Below are 15,048 nucleotides of genomic sequence, written 5' to 3'. Positions count from 1 at the left end.
TCATTCGTTTTTGCCTTCCTTCCGTCCAACTCTTTTCCTGCAGCTACAGACATTCAATGAGATCGAGAAGGCATTGCAAGCTCGCCTGCAAAGTGAGAACAACGATAATGACAATGTTACGATCATGATCACGACGACGATGATGACGATGACGATGACGATGACGATGATGATCATGATGATGACACTGACGATGATTTCACAGAGTCTCACAAGCTGATCGAGGAGGTGGAGGCTTCCCTTGCGCAGGTAGGAGGAGAGTATACCTCTCTCTCCATTTCGCTTACATAGGCTGACAGGAGCGGATCCTTAAGTTCGAAGCAGAAACGAAAAGTAGGAGGCTGCAGGTGCTGCAGATGTGCCTGAAGAGGAGGAGGAGGAGATGCAAGAAGATGAGGCAGAGGAAAGAGGGGGAGAGAGGGAGTGTGTTTGGGCTGGTAGGCGAGGGGGAGGGAGGGAGGGAGGGAGGGAGGGAGGAAGGTGAGAGTCAAAGGGGGAGGGAGACTCAAGTTGGTCCCAGGAGGAGCTGGATGATCTTCAGACGCTGCTGCATGTCAAGCATATCAAGAATAGGTTGGAGAGACCACAAGGAGGAGGAGAAGGAGGAGCAAAGTAAGTGTGTTTGCAGGAACGGGAACGAGGAAGAACTCGATGATAGCGGCAGCAAAAGATCCTCAAGTAGGAGGAGGAGGAGGAGGAGGAGGAGGAGGAGGAGGAGGAGGAGGAGGAGGAGGAGGAGGAGGAGGAGCTCTGATAGACTTGTGATCAGAAGAGAGCAGCAGCAAACAGAACGAGTCGATCGCGTCACCGGGATGGACGATGCTTGCCTCCTCTCCCCCGCCTCCTGCTGGAGGCAAGACCGTGACCTTCTCTTCCTCCCAGCCGGACCCCAGCACAACTAAGAGTCTGCTGGAGGACTTCTCGTCGCTCCTCCTGTCTGAGAGGCCCGAGCCCAGCCGGAGCAAGAAGACTTCTCGCAGCTCCGTCTCCTCCTTCATGGCCAACGCGCACAAGGAGTTGAGGAGATGAGGGCGCGGGGAGGACGCAGTCGATCGTGTTGGAGAGGATGTGAGGAAAGGGACCAGCAGTAGAATCATGACGAGGACAAGGACAAGATAGGGAAGGAGGAAGAGGAGAAGGGAGGGGGGGGAAGGAGGCAGAAGAGTCACAGGCTAAATTTTCCAGGGGGCTAACCATTTACACTATGTTAAGAATATTTAAGAGCTCAGCGAGCTTGAGATGATTCCTGCTGTACAAATCTCCTGATTCCTCGTCTCCTGATGAATAGAAGCTCCTGCATGCACTGGGCAGGTTTCCAGGATGTCTGATTGCTTACAAATAGAATCAATTTTGCCGATCACGCAAAGTTTGTCAAGATCTCGATGACAAGCCGTCCTGATGGTCTCAGAATGTGACTTGCCATTTCGATGAATGTTCAGATATGTTCATGTGCCTTGTTTAAATGTTCTTATGCTTGCTCGATGAATGTTCATATACTTGTTGTCACTGGTCAGCTCGACAAATTAAGTATGTCTGTCTTCGTCTTCATCGTCGTCGTCGTCATCGTCGTCGTCGTCATCATCATCATCATCATCATCGTCGTCGTCGTCGTCGTCATCATCATCATCATCATCATCTTTGCTATCACCAGCACCGGCAGAATCAGCATCCCCCTCATCATCGTCATCGTCATCGTCATCGTCATCCGTCAGAAATCTTTGAAACTGCGAACCTGGATCTTTCTATCAAGACTAGAAGAGACGTTGCCATGGCTCACCAAAGGCAAGGCAGAGGTTCAAGACGCCAGGATAGTTGTCTTCCATCCTCTCCTGAAACTGTCGGGCCGAGATTCAGGTGGAGAAATCGGACAAGAACACAAGTAAAAGGCAGAAGACCCAACAGGCAAGCAGGAGCATCGTTTCATACGCTCACATCATCATCCGCATGCACTGCAATAGTGAGACAACAGAAGGAAACCATGGAAAGCCCCGAGCCCCACACGAGACCCTGATTCAAACCAACCAGTCACTTGCTGTCGACGGCACTTGTTTCTCTTCAATGGCAGCTCACGTCAAGCAGCGAACTCACCTTCCGCGTCAAGTGTGCGATATACCAGAACTTCTGCATTGGGTTCAACCTTACCCCCTGGTCTGCAGCTCTATGTGTAGAAAGCTTTGGTCGCTGACCCAGCAGCTGTCATAGCATTTGTAACTCCCTCAAAACCACCACCATCCTTCTCACCCTGCCATTCCGCACGATCTTAAGAGGGGGCTTGCTGCTAGAGGCGTGCTGTGATGTTTCATCCACTGGCAGTGTCGAGAAGAAGCGTCCTAGGCGCTTCCGAAGACTCGACTACCAAACATCAGTCAAGTCGCCCAACATGGTGAGGTAACTTACGATGATTTGAGGAGAGGATGAGAGATTGCGCATACCGTTCGGAGAGAAGAAAGGCATCGCTAGGACTGCTCCTGCTGTCTCTTTCACGGCCATCAACCCTCCTCTTCCTCCTCTTCCTCCCCTCACCCTCCACATTCTTCCTTCTCCCCGATTCCTCTCAAACGTTCTGGGACCCCCCACCCCCTATTTAATACCGTACTACCCCTATCCACCTATTCAAATTGGGCTTCTCAAAAGTTCGGAACTTCAATGGCTTGGTTGCCGCTCCCGGGCCCGCCCGGCCGCCGGCGGGTTCCACCGGCGGGCCCCGGGCCCGGGGTCTTTGACCTCTAAGTTTCTCAGTAGTAGCTCCACCCGGTGACCGTCGATCTGTTCTGCCCCTGTCCTTCAGTTCGGTCCGTCGGGCATGGCGCCTGGTGGAGGGCAAGAGGAGGAGGGGGGGAGGGAGCTTGGGGGCAGAGCCTTGTGAGAGGTAGGGGTATATCCGTAATACAAGCCCGGCCTGAGCAATGGCGTCGGCGACCGACCGCGAGATCCTCGAACTGCTGCGCAAGCTGAGAGCGACGTCGTAAGTTCAGCTTCAGAGCTCGAGTCCGTCTGTCAAGATTGGCTGACCCCCCAACAGGTTCTGGGAGTTCAGGGCCCAGTACATCGCAGAGCTGGGAGAATGCTGCTCAGCGCAGAAGCAGTCTGGAGCTGTAGTAGACCCCGAAGTCATGCAGCAAGTCGTTGCTGAGATCGCTCAGAAAGCAGGTAGGCATTGCTCGCAGCCCCTGGTATAGCTGACCACCTTGTCAGGCGACTGGAGCGAACACGTGCGGGCGGAATCGCTCTCCTCCCTCGGCATCGTTGGTGCATGCGGCTCGTCGCAGCTTCACTGACTGAGAGGCAGATCGGGGAGGTCAATGAGCAAGTAGTGGCTGCCCTTTGCGAGGGGATGAAGGTTGGTGGTGCTGGCATCAAGGGACTTGCTGTCTTGACTGTCTCGACAGGACCAGTACGAGAACGTGCGTAACTCTGCTGTTGCTGCCATGACCAAGGCCGTGCCGCAACCCAACGAGGACGTACTGAGGAGATTAGATAGCGTGCTCTTCAGCTTCTATGAAGACGTTCGCGAATGCGCTTTGAATTATTTGGTTAGCACTGCCAGTCCGGAGACGACAGTGGAGGCGCTGGCGAAGCTGCTAGGTAGTGACAGTCAGGAGCAGAGGTTGTGGGCTGTTGCGAGCATGGGGAAGCTTGCGCTGCACGAGGATGGTATGAAAGACAGTACAAGTAGGAGTTTTTGACAAGACGTTGCAGGAGGCATGAAAGCTCAGCATCCTTACGCTCGTCCTGTGGTGGTACATGCCTTAAAGTTGGTACAGGACGAGCAGTGGCAGGTTCTTGCTCGAGGGCCTTGGAGTGTCGCTGAGAGCTGGTCCCAGGTTCAACGGAAGGCGCTGGGGATTGTGAGCAACGGTGAGTACTTGGATGGCGTCTGTCCGATCTCTGAGGGAGATGCAGTTGTACAGGCTGGATACTCTCAGATGGTTGAAGATCTCTGCGATCCTCAGATTCTGCAGGAGTACGTCGACTCACCACAGGAAGTAGTGCAGATGATCGTCTCAATGCACAAGGGCGCTGCTTCGGACGAGTCCTCTTTCGTCCACCAGCAGAATCCCTTCCTGGAGAGGCCGTTCCTCCACGACGAGAGCGTCTTGAGAGTGAGGCTGAACAGGGCAGAGAAGCTCCTGTCCAACACAGTCTCCGTGTACAACGCGCTCTCACCTCAGGTGGGGGGCGTCCACAGGAAGAAGTTCACCTTCTCCATTCCAAGACACAAGTTGAACTTGAGCCGGATGGACGTCAGCATGAACTCCTCAAGAGAAGACAGAGGGAGGGCGACCTCGTTGTCCCCTCAGCTCCTCCTCGGCTCCCCAGGCTCGAGGCAAGGCAGCCCCAAGGAAGTCTCGCCCAAGGACACGACTATCTTGAACTCGCTTGTGCAAGGGAGGGCCGTCGGTGACGACTCGAGGGCGCGGTTTGAGTTTCAGAGGGACCTGGAGCGAAATCGATCGTTCTACCAGGGGTACAAGAAACCTTCCTTGAAACGAGTCAACAGGAGCAAGTCAAGTCTTGACGGATCCTCTCACAAGAGCCCGACGTACTCGCAGGTTTTCAACCTCGCCGACCTTGACTTGTTCGAAAAAGACATTTTCATGGAGAAAAGGTACCAACCGCCGTCCAAGTTCACCATGGGACGAGCGCCGTCACCTGTTGTGAGGATGGAAGTGGTACGAGGACATGCGCTCAGCACGACCAAGGTCGTGAGGGATCATCTATCGCAGATGTGCAACGATCAGTTGAGGCAGCTGCGAGAGATTAAGCTTCATGATATTCTTTAATGGTTTGTCCCAGTCAGTTGCTTCAAGTGGGATTGCGAGTGGAACTCGATCTTGTTCATTTGTCAAAAGCTTGCGCTGTGCTTCTTGAGCCACTCATCGTTGGGCGCGATGGCTTGAGCTCTCTTAATCATCTCCTTGGCCTGACAGCCCAGACGTCAGTCTTCAGCGTTCGCAGCATTAGACCACCTTGTTATGATTCCCAAACGCGTCGCGAAGCAGCAGAGCATAGTTACAGAGTGTGTCGACGTGGTTCGGGTCGATCGAGAGTGCCTGCCTGTACCTAAGAGCATGCATCAAGAGTGTTTGCGGCAGCCAGCAAGGCATCACATCTCTTCAGCCGTCTTGTACTGCTTGTGGACGGTCTTGAGAAGCGCGCCATAGTTACAAAGAGTATCAACATGCCTCGGGTCTGCCTGAAGCGCCTTCTGGTACCTACGGAGTATCGTCAACGCATTGAAGCGCGTGAGGGAAGAGCCTGACATTTTCTCAGCTTCATCGAAGTTTCGATGAGCATTCTCCAGCAGCAGACCATAGTTGTACAAAGTGACAGCGTCGTTTGGATCGATGTCAAGCGCTTTCTTGTACCTGCAAGGCCTCACATGAGTTTGCTACTACACTTTTGCAGTTAACAACATCTCTTCGGCTCTAGGGTTGTCTTGTCTCGTGTTTTGGAGCAATGCTCCATAATTGCAAAGTGTCCTACAAGTGAAAAGGTCAAAATCTGCACTCACCGCTAACCCTTGCAACAACACCTCAAGTGCTTGGGATTGATACTGAGCACCTGAACAGTTCCAAGTGAGATGAAACTGAGTTGGTCTGCTCAGCAACCTGTAGATACAGCTCCTCTGCTCTCTTGTGGTCGCCAGCAAAGTAGTACGCAGCTGCCTGAGCATGCAGCGATTCCGCTGTCTGGCTCTGGTCTTGGTTGTGAGAAACTGCAGCAAGGAGAGCAGATGGTGTACCATAGCAGGGGCGGGAGCGGTGGTTGGGGCGGGAGCGGGGGCAGGTGCCGGGATAGGGTTAGGAGTGGGATTAGGGGCGGGGGCAGGAGCTGGTGCGAAGGCAGGGGAATGAACGGAAGATGGGGGAGGCACCAGGTTGCGATCGAACATGGGTCTGGTGCCCAGGGGCTGCCTTTGAGACTGTGAGTGCAGCAGCATCGAGACGATATCATTGTGATTGTTCTCGATTGCGAGGCTGAGCGGTGTCTTGCCGTCTGCCCCCTTGATCTGAGGGCTGGCATGGCGCTTGAGCAGCAGCTCCGCCGACCGGGAGCATCCGTGCTGGGCGGCGAAGTGAAGAGGAGTGCGACCGCGCACATCGAAGGTGTCCGCCTTCATCCCCGGGGTTGAGAGGATCTTCTCAATCATCTGGACATCATCGTGCCTCGCAGCCATGTGGAGGGGGGGCAAAATCTCTGGATGGATCAAGTTCCCGAAGCCATCTTGCTTGGAGCAGCAGTCGAAGGCGGAGGACGCGTTGCCCCTGCGACAGAGTCAGCACATGGCTGGCACATGCTCCATGTTCTCACATTGTTCCTCTCTTGACCTCGTCGCTCCTCCTTCAACTGAAGAGTTTGCGTCGCCCCTCCTGCATTCTCTGACCAGAGACACCGGGTACTATCACCCACCCACCAATCAAAATATCTGAAAATCACAATGAAGTACCGGGTAGAGGAAGGAGATTTCGAGGGGTGGGTTATTCTCGGGGGTGGGGGTGCGGTCGTAGATTTGAAATGAATGATTTGAGTGGGCCTGATTGGTGGTGGGGTATGTCAAATGGGGGTTGGGGTCAAAGTAATCTCTGAAGAGGTGGGTACTTATGTGCTCAAAGATAGGGTACTTAAATTGATTGCAGGGGTCCAGGTCTTCATGGCTTCAGTATAGGAAGGGTAGGGTCTAGTCAAAATGAAAGAACGGATCTTGGCTGATCATGGCGATAACCATTGATGAAGAACGAATGGAGTAGGAGGAAGTGAAGGAAGAGAAGGGAGAGGAGAAAGGAGAGGTCGGCAACTCAGAGGTCGGCAAGACAGAGGTGGGTAGGGAGTGAGCGAGGAAGGTATGCAAGAGAAGACCTTGCTGTTTGACAGGGAAAGGAGCGCCGCAGTGGTGTAGGGAGAGGGAAAGAGGAGGAACCAAGGACGACATGGAAACAAGCCGAAAAGCATGCGAAGACAGGCAGATCGATATGTATTGAAAGAGCAGGACGAAAAAAATGTGGTGGATAGAGGCAAGATGATCGGGAGAACCTAGAATATGTAATGCTCGGATGTTTAGCGAATGCTTTTTGCCTTCACTATGTGTTCTTATTTTGACACGGCAATGCTCTCTAGATGGTGAATGGAGATGGCACCGATGACTCAGATTTCGACTTCGATGTGGTTGACGAAGTGGCTCATCGTGAAGTGGAGGTGTCTTACAGCACGAGGAGACTGTTTCATCTTACCCAGTGACAGGATGACGACTTTGACCCGATCGACGAGGCGCTCTCCAAGTTTGATTCTTACGTATTCACAGAAACGAAGAAGCTGTATCAGTCCTTGATCTCGGCTGGTCTTGACATGGACACCTCCATGAAGCTCTGCGTCCAGGTCGCCGAACAGTTTCAAACTCTCGTCGAACACCGCAAGGTCCGCGCTTGTGACGTCCCGGCCTCATCACGCTGATGTCGTTGCAGACTTTGCAGACTGGTTTCCAAGAATTGGATGTGAGGAGCAGGAAAGCGGCGAAAGAGCTGGTGGAGTGCCGGGAGAAGATAGGATTGCAGGATTCGTTGATCGAGCAGCTAAGGCGGGACGTGTCCGACCAAAGATCGCAGAGAGAGGACGCCGACAGACGGCTTGCTGATGCTGAGCAACTGGTGGTCAACGATGCTCTGTCGAAGAGAAAACCTGATCGTGCTGCCTAGATCAAGTCGCAAGAGGCAGAGATTCAGAATCTGAAAGAAGACAACGACGCGTCAATGGGTTCGATGGATCTCCCGATCTTCGAAGACGACCAGAAGAAATTGAAGCAGGACAAGCGCGTATCGGACAATGGAGGTGCTATGTTGTTAAGGACTGACATGTGTGTTGTTCGCTTGTGCTGACGAGCTCCACGTCCAGTGAACGAGTACAAGGAAAGATGCAGAGTGGCAGAGCTGGAGGTCCTGGCACTGAAAGTCGACCTCGAGAATGCTGTCGAGAAGACGAATCAGCTCGAGAAAGACAAGTTCAACTTGAGAAAGAAACTCGCAGAGGCTGAAGAAAAAGCCATGGAACGGATGAAGGAAGTGGACGAGGTATCGGGGGGGAGAATGGGCAAGTTGGTGTTGTTGATGTGACTGTTGGTTGGTTGGCAGGGGAAGGCAGGGGATATCAAAGAGGAGGTGAGTTTGTTTCTCCTGAGTTTCCTCTTGTGATGCAGAAGACGCAGAACAAGATTCTGCAGCAGCTCTTGAAGGAGAGGGAGGCTGAGGTGGCTGAGCTGAGAAGGCAACTAGATGACGAGACGGTTGCTCTGGAGGATGTGAGGAATGCGAGAGATGACTTCGAGGAGGCCCTGAAGCAAGAGAGAAAGAAGATGGTCCAATGGTTTGCGAACAAGGAAGAAAACGACGATGGCGAGGGCGAAGAGGGTGAGGAAGAGGACGAGGAAGTTGTTGAGGAGGAAACGAAGGAGAAAGGGAAACAAGAGCCGGCTGCTGATAGAGTCCAAGTGAAACAATCCTCGGTGATATCGTCCTTTATATGTCCTTAGAGCTCATACATGCTGCAGATACCTCCGAGAGGGTTGAGGCCGCAAGGATCCGTCGGCTTCAAGAGGAGGGCGCCAGCTCGGCAGGAGGCGATTGAACAAACGTTGGTTGTGAAGATGTCAGAGGAGCTAAACAAGGCCAAGGCGCAGATCTCCATGCTTCAAGCCAAGCTGAAGGAGCAGCAGGACAAGAAGGGAAATGAGAAGAATGAGGAGAAGAAGAACTTGGAGAGGATCCGGGAGCTCGAGAGTCACATCGTTGTGCTGGGAAAGGAGTTGAAGCAGAAGGAGGAGGCGGTCCTGAAGCCGCAAGAGCAGAGCAGCAAGTCGGGGTTGAGCATACAGGCAATGAACTTGCAGCAGGAGCTGGAGGCGACGAGGAGCGAGCTCTGCAGCATTCGAGCGGAATTTCGAGAGAGCAGGAGGGAAGACCTCAAGGCCAAGAACGAGGCGATGCAGCGGCTGCACCGGGCACAGATTGAGCTGAAGGAGGAGAGAAAGAGGGCGGAAACGCTGCAGGTTGAGAAGGAGAAGGCAGAGAGTGCAAGGAAGGCCTCCGCCGCCCTGGCGGAAGAATTCAGGAAGAACATGGAGGAGACGAAGAAGAAGTTGGAGATGAAGAGCAAGAAGTTCGAGAGCAGCAAGAAGAAGGCTTCCAGCGTGGCGAGGGAGGAGTGGGAGCCGAAGCTCGAGATGCTCGCTGAGAGGCTTAGCAGGGCCACCCTTGAGTGCTCCAGCAGGACGGAGGAGAGGGACGAGGAGAGGAGGAGGAGGACACTGGCGGAGGCGGAGAGGGAGGAGATGGAGCAGCTGGTGAAGGAGGTCAGGATGGGCCTCCGATCTCTGGTGGAGCAGCACAAGGACCTTCCACCTCACATTCGCAATGCCCTCCTCACATTCCTCAAGTCACTAAGAAGGAAGAAGACTCTAGGTACCTTCCCAGCCCTGCCCTGCCCTGCCCTGCCCTGCCCTGCCCTGCCCTGCCCTGCCCTGCCCTGCCCTGCCCTTCTCTTCTCTTCTCCGTTTCTCCCTCCAACCTCCGGCCCCTCTTGTCTCGATTGCGCTCTGAATTAGTTTTGGCAGGGAACTCGTTCCAGACGATAGAGGAGGACGTGAACTCTTCCTCCTTCCTGCAGGTCGACGACCCGAGCTTCAGGTTCAATACGTTGATGGTGCAGCATCCTCCTCCTCTCCCCCTGCTTGACGACATCGAGCGACCTCTCGAGCAACCCCACCGAGGCTCTCCCGAGCATGTCGCGGCCTGGCTCAGGATGGAGGGCAGAGACAACGGGGACGTGGAGGCCGAGGAGGGAGTGAGGAGTACACAGGGAGCAGGAGAGCTCGGAAATTTCTTGCAAGAAGGTAGAACAGTGAAGGATGAGAATCAGCAGCGAAATGGACAAGGAGGAGGAGGAGGAGGAGGAGGAGGAGGAGGAGGAGGAGGAGGAGGAGGAAAGGCATTGAAAGGTGGAGGAGAGGAAGCGGGAGGAGGAGAACGAGAACAGGCAGGAGGACAGGGAGTTCTGCTAGACGATGACTACGGAAGCAGCTCTCACGCAGACGACGTTCGATCCCCTCCCAAGTCATCCTCCACATCACGGGAGGAGGGCGAAAGTAGCGAGTCGGGGAGAGCCGTCCTGAAGCAGCGGAGGATCAACCTGACAGACTTGGAGGCAGTCCTCCACATCCTGGAGCAAGGAACCATCGCCTGCCACAGGAGCGCCGCGACCCACTGGACTTCCAAGCTCAGCAGGAGGCAGCAGGAGGTGCTCAAGCCCCTGCTCTCTGCTCGAGGGCCCATCCTCCATCTCGACCTGGCTGGTACTCCTTCGTCCCGATCTTCTTCCCTGAGCTCTTCCCCAACCACATGCCGCACAATATCTTGCTTTGTTCTCTCACTTTACCCTCCACTTCTCCTCTCTTCTTCTCCTCGCTCCTCCTCTCATCTCTTCACGGCAGGCAACGAGCTCTCAAGTGCAGCAGGAGAACTGCTGGGCCTTGCTGTCCGTCGGTCGGAGGTGAAGGAGCTGAATGTGCGGAATAACATTCTGGGGGACGGGGGGGCGGAAGCGTTCGCTGCTGCTCTCTGCGGAGAGACTTCGGCCGAGAGGAGGGAGAGGAGGAGGAAGGGAGAGAGTATCAACTCCTCCTTCTCCTCCCTCGACTTCTCCAACAACCAGCTCGGCGCTCCCGCAGCTGCTGCGCTGGGGAACATGACGAGGGTGTACGGGAGCCTCCGAAGGCTCAACGTCTCCTACAACTTCCTGGGGGACGAGGGGGCCCGCTCCCTGTTCGAGAACCTTGTGGGAGGGAGCCTCTGCGGACTGCAGGAGCTGATGATGAGCTGCTGCAATCTCGGGCCCCCGTCCTGCTCCTCCCTCGGGCAGCTCCTCCTGGGCCCTCTCTCCCTCCGCGGCTCCTCCTCCGAGATCACCAAGGTGAGGAGGAGCATCGACCGTCCCGACCTCAAACTGCGCGCCGTCGACCTGAGCGGCAACCCAAAGATCGGCGATGAAGGAGCCCGAGCGCTCGCCCCCTTCCTCATCCGCAGCGCCAGCATGCAGCTTCTCAGCCTCTCCTCCTGCGGCGTTTCGGACGCCACACGCTCGATCCTTGAGTGCGCCCTCGAGCAGCGCATCTCCGTCTTCTCCAACGCCGCCATGTACATCCAGTGCGATGAGCGCATGCTTGGCTCGGCTCCTCCTCCTCCTCCTCCTCCCTCCTCCAAGCGCTCTTACGCCGACGACTGGCAAGGCCCTGCAGTCTGCGGCGCGTGGGTGGGGATGAGCGGGAGGAAGAGCTTCTGGGAGACCCCCGAGCAGGTCAAGATGCGCAGGAGAACGAGTAGGGAGGAGGAGGTTGCAGCGCAGGACCAAGGCTGGGGGGACGTGCAGGGGAGCAGCATCGGGAAGGTTCTGGTGATCGCAGAGGAAGGGAGGAGGGATAAGGTCGTATCGCCCTCAGCCAAAAAGAGGATGCAGCTGCTCAACTGCAGGCCGAGCGAGGGGCTGACGCTGATGGAGACGTTTGCGAGGGAGGAGAGGACAAGGGCGGTCGACGGCATCGGCTCCTCCTCCCGTCCTGCTCGCACGTGGGTTGTCGGCGGCAGTTGAGGCGAGCAGAGGCAAGCATAGAACTCAAATCTCCCTCTCCCTCTCCTCCTTTCTCGCAACAGGTGCTTTCATTTTCGTCTTTGTCAGTTTCCCTCCCCCTCCCCTCCTGCTAGCCCCAATGGATCTGCTCGTCAATCCGACTCCGTCTCCTCCGTCTTGACCTGCACATAATCGACGTGTGAGCCTCTCCTGGCGCTCGCGGGCTCGCAGCTAATGTACACGTCCTCCTCCACAGCCTGCTGCCTCTGCCGACGATGACAAATCAGCACGTGAGGAGGGAAGAGGGAGGGATGGAAGCTTGAAGGAGACGAGAGGAAGGCGCTGCAGGGGAGATGAGGTCTGTGGAAGAGCAGGAGGGAGGGAGGGGAAAGGAAGAGGGTCGGAGAGGGAGCAGGAGGAACCAAAGGAGAGCACGACGTGTAGACCTCGATGGCGTTGCTGCTCTCCCTTCGCGGCGGCGGGATTCCGGAAGGGGGCACAACGATCGAGCGCGCCGGCTGCTCAAAACTTCTCTCCCTCCTCACAGGCTGCTGTTCCCTCTCGATCCTGCCGCAGAGCAAGCGTCAGGAACAAGGAGGGAGGGGAGGGGAGAGGAGGAGACGGACCTTGGCCGGGGAGGGTCGACAGGAGGAGGCGAGCGAGCCCTGGGAGAGGACAGTTGCCGCGATTCATGTGCTGTGAAACCATGAGGAGAGAGTCGATGGAGGAATGAGAACAGAAGAGGGAGGAAGCGGACGAGGAGGAAGAGGTGGATGGGAAGGTGCGAAAGACGTGTCGATGCTCACCGCTGCTCTTGCGGAAGTTGTCCTCGTACCTCTGCAGCCTCTGGCTCAGCAGGGCGATCTCTGCCTGCTGCTTCTTCAGCATCTCATTCGCCCCCAGGTTCTCCTCCTTCCTCTTCCCCTGCCACGAGACCGTCAGTGCACCTTACCCGCACGCTCTGTCTACCTTCTCCTCCTGCCCCCTCGATGCCGCGGGCCGCGGCCGCTTCTTCTTTTCGTCCTGCTCCATTCTGCTGCCCCTCCTCTTCTTGATCTTGTACTTGAGCACCCCATCCTCGTCGGGATCCAATCCTACGTCCTGCTGTCAGTGCACCCAACACTCCTCCTTCCACCCTCCTCCTCCTCCTCCTCCTCCTTACCTTTGATCTTCTTCTCGCTCAGCAACATCCCAAGGATCGCCCGCACAAGCTTCCGTCCTGCTCCATTCATCATCTTCAGGCCTCTCCTCCCCCTCCCCCTCCCTGTCTCCGTCCCCCTCCTCCCTCCTCCCCACCTTTTCCCCCCATCCCTTTTTCCTCTCACCTGCATTTGCCATCCCCTGCGAAGGAGCCTTCTCGATGTTCAGAATGTCTTGAATCTTCTCCCATCTCAGCCACCAGCGCCATCCCTCACCTCCTCCTCCTTCACCTCCTTGACCGACAGCCCTTCCCCGTCGCAACAGCTCATCACCGAGGAGACGGCTTCTTTCAGGTTCACAATCCCAACTGAAGCCTTCGCCTGCTCCCCCGTGAGCGCTCGTCCCCTCCTCCTCCTTCTCCTCCTCCTCCTCTCCATCATCCCCAACCACCACAACCTCCCCCACCCCCACCTTCACCTTTCCTTCCCTAGCTCCTCTCCTGTCCAAAGCTCCTCTCCTCTCTAAAGCTTCCCCCCCCACACCCCCCCACTTCCCTCCCCCACTTGCTCCTATCTTACTCACCATTGCCACTTCGTCCTTGACATCGTGGTGCTTCGGCACTGCCTCTGATCTGCTCGAGTCATCCGACGAGTACTCGAGCTCCCGGGAGCCATGCTGTGGGATAGGATCAGACGCCTCTGACCTCAACGGCGACTCGCACGACACTCATCTCTCACTCTCACAGCAGCAACCGGCAACATGACTTCATCGTACCTCCTTCTTCTTCGACATGCTCACCGGATGGCTGAAACCTGCAGGACTGTCAGGTCAGACAGCAAACCTTCACCTTCTTACTCTTAAAGTGCTCGGCGTTTGTGCGATAACAATGCTCGCCAAAGCGGCACATCGGCACGCCGGCCGGCTGCCACACTACCTGCCCATCAACTGGAGAGTAGAATGGAGAGAAGGAGGGAGAGAAGGAGGGAGAGAAGGAGGGAGAGAAGGAGGGAGAGAATGAGTTCAGCAAGGCTCGACCTAACAGCAAGTTCGTGTCAAACCTGAGGAAGAAGTCTTGTCCGGACTCTCGTCACGATGCGGCTGAGGATTAGCAGGACGAGCTCCTGCCATTTCCTTCTGCGGCTTCCTTCGGTCGTCCTGCACCGAGCGATCTGAGAACGCGCCCCCCTGCCTCACGTTGGATCCGTTGGTGACTGCCTCCGTTCGTGACTTGCTCGTTGACTTGGAGGAAGAGCTCTTCCTCTGCTTGACCACGTCTTCATGCTGAGCTAGTTGAGCGAACGGGTTCGAGACCTTCGAGCCTTGCGCAGTCACAACGTCAGGCAGGTCAAGTTGCAATCCGCGTCAAACTCACTGCTGGAACCTGGAGCACCGTCGTCTCGCTTCGAGCTGTTCAGCAACGATACTTCCGCCCACACGTTGTCATCGTCTTCATCGTCGTCGCTCTCTGACGAGGACGATGGGGCTCTTGACCCTGAAGCTTCCCTGGTCGACTGCTGCTGTGAAGCTGTCGGAGGAGGAATCTTCTGTTTCCTCAAAGGCCTTCCGGCAGCCTCCCACATGCCAAGAGCTGTGATCAAGCTCACCTGCTCGAGCTGTCAGCCTTGCATGCTCTCTCACTCTCCTCCCACTCAGCATCACCTTGTGCTCATCCTGGATCTCCTTGACCCGTTTTGCCCTCTTCGCTGCCAGCTCCCTCGCTCGCTTCCTCGTCTTCGTCATGTTCTTGCATCGCAGGTAGAAGTGCCTCTCCAGCTGCTTGATCGTCTTGATCCCTGCTACACCCTCCACCTCCTCCACGTTCGCCTTCTTCGACATGCCAGCTGCAGCGTCTCCAGTGCTAGACTGATGTCTTCCGCTCCAGGAAGAGAGAGCTAGGGCGAATCTTGCGTGAGCTTGTTATTCATCTCATCGTCCTTAAAGTCTGGCCTGTGAATGCGGTCAGATCCCTTGCACACCTTCCTCTCTCCTCTTCATCATTGTCCGTCTGTTCTTCTACCTCTCATACCTCAAGCAAACTCTCATTTCATCTGGAATCTCTCCCCCACACGACGAGGACGGTTCATTTTCGTGAGCTCCCCTCTTTCACTCTTGCTCTGGGCGACTACCATGCTCTTACCTTGCACTGATTTCTAGATCGCAAACCTTTGTCTTCCACCCTCGCTCACCCACCTCTAGCTGTTCTCTTTCATCTCGAAGATCTTACCGTCACGTTCAATCCCCCTCGCACTACCTACCCTTCACCCTCTTTTCCTCTTTCTCTCCCTCCTCTAACAT

General features: G+C 55.7%; 5 protein-coding genes across 5 annotated transcripts; 2 read left to right on the top strand and 3 right to left on the bottom strand.

Annotated features, from left to right (window-relative positions):
- Nucleotides 1–1,523: 1,523 nt before the first annotated feature.
- On the bottom strand, nt 1,524–2,127 carry GUITHDRAFT_103404 (hypothetical protein; the record flags this gene model as incomplete). Its single annotated transcript, XM_005837738.1, has 4 exons — nt 1,524–1,732; nt 1,778–1,835; nt 1,933–2,007; nt 2,089–2,127. The coding sequence occupies 4 exons, from the start codon at nt 2,125–2,127 to the stop codon at nt 1,524–1,526; spliced, it is 381 nt and encodes a 126-aa protein (XP_005837795.1).
- Nucleotides 2,128–2,906: 779 nt separating this feature from the next.
- GUITHDRAFT_103403 (hypothetical protein) lies at nt 2,907–4,784 on the top strand (the record flags this gene model as incomplete). Its single annotated transcript, XM_005837737.1, has 7 exons — nt 2,907–2,965; nt 3,023–3,150; nt 3,196–3,245; nt 3,290–3,340; nt 3,390–3,654; nt 3,700–3,779; nt 3,825–4,784. The coding sequence occupies 7 exons, from the start codon at nt 2,907–2,909 to the stop codon at nt 4,782–4,784; spliced, it is 1,593 nt and encodes a 530-aa protein (XP_005837794.1).
- Nucleotides 4,785–5,935: 1,151 nt separating this feature from the next.
- GUITHDRAFT_66554 (hypothetical protein) lies at nt 5,936–6,181 on the bottom strand (the record flags this gene model as incomplete). The annotated part of the gene is made up of 1 exon (XM_005837736.1): nt 5,936–6,181. A coding segment is annotated over one exon (246 nt), but the record flags the coding sequence as incomplete, so codon positions are not given.
- Nucleotides 6,182–7,119: 938 nt separating this feature from the next.
- Nucleotides 7,120–11,634, top strand: GUITHDRAFT_103401 (hypothetical protein; the record flags this gene model as incomplete). The annotated part of the gene is made up of 11 exons (XM_005837735.1): nt 7,120–7,197; nt 7,243–7,416; nt 7,464–7,646; nt 7,695–7,827; nt 7,891–8,066; nt 8,127–8,153; nt 8,192–8,497; nt 8,543–9,452; nt 9,605–9,883; nt 10,031–10,342; nt 10,481–11,634. 11 exons carry the CDS (start codon nt 7,120–7,122, stop codon nt 11,632–11,634), a joined length of 3,732 nt encoding a protein of 1,243 aa, XP_005837792.1.
- Nucleotides 11,635–11,765: 131 nt separating this feature from the next.
- On the bottom strand, nt 11,766–14,589 carry GUITHDRAFT_103400 (hypothetical protein; the record flags this gene model as incomplete). The annotated part of the gene is made up of 13 exons (XM_005837734.1): nt 11,766–11,879; nt 12,159–12,180; nt 12,240–12,309; nt 12,420–12,537; nt 12,583–12,707; nt 12,776–12,832; nt 12,939–12,993; nt 13,044–13,133; nt 13,336–13,428; nt 13,528–13,565; nt 13,812–14,072; nt 14,126–14,357; nt 14,413–14,589. 13 exons carry the CDS (start codon nt 14,587–14,589, stop codon nt 11,766–11,768), a joined length of 1,452 nt encoding a protein of 483 aa, XP_005837791.1.
- Between the last annotated feature and the right edge of the window lie 459 nt (nt 14,590–15,048).

This window comes from Guillardia theta (assembly GCF_000315625.1).
Source record: "Guillardia theta CCMP2712 unplaced genomic scaffold GUITHscaffold_13, whole genome shotgun sequence".
Lineage (NCBI taxonomy): Eukaryota > Cryptophyceae > Pyrenomonadales > Geminigeraceae > Guillardia > Guillardia theta.
Note: the sequence above shows the minus strand (reverse complement) of the source record. Positions and strands in the feature narration are given on the sequence as shown.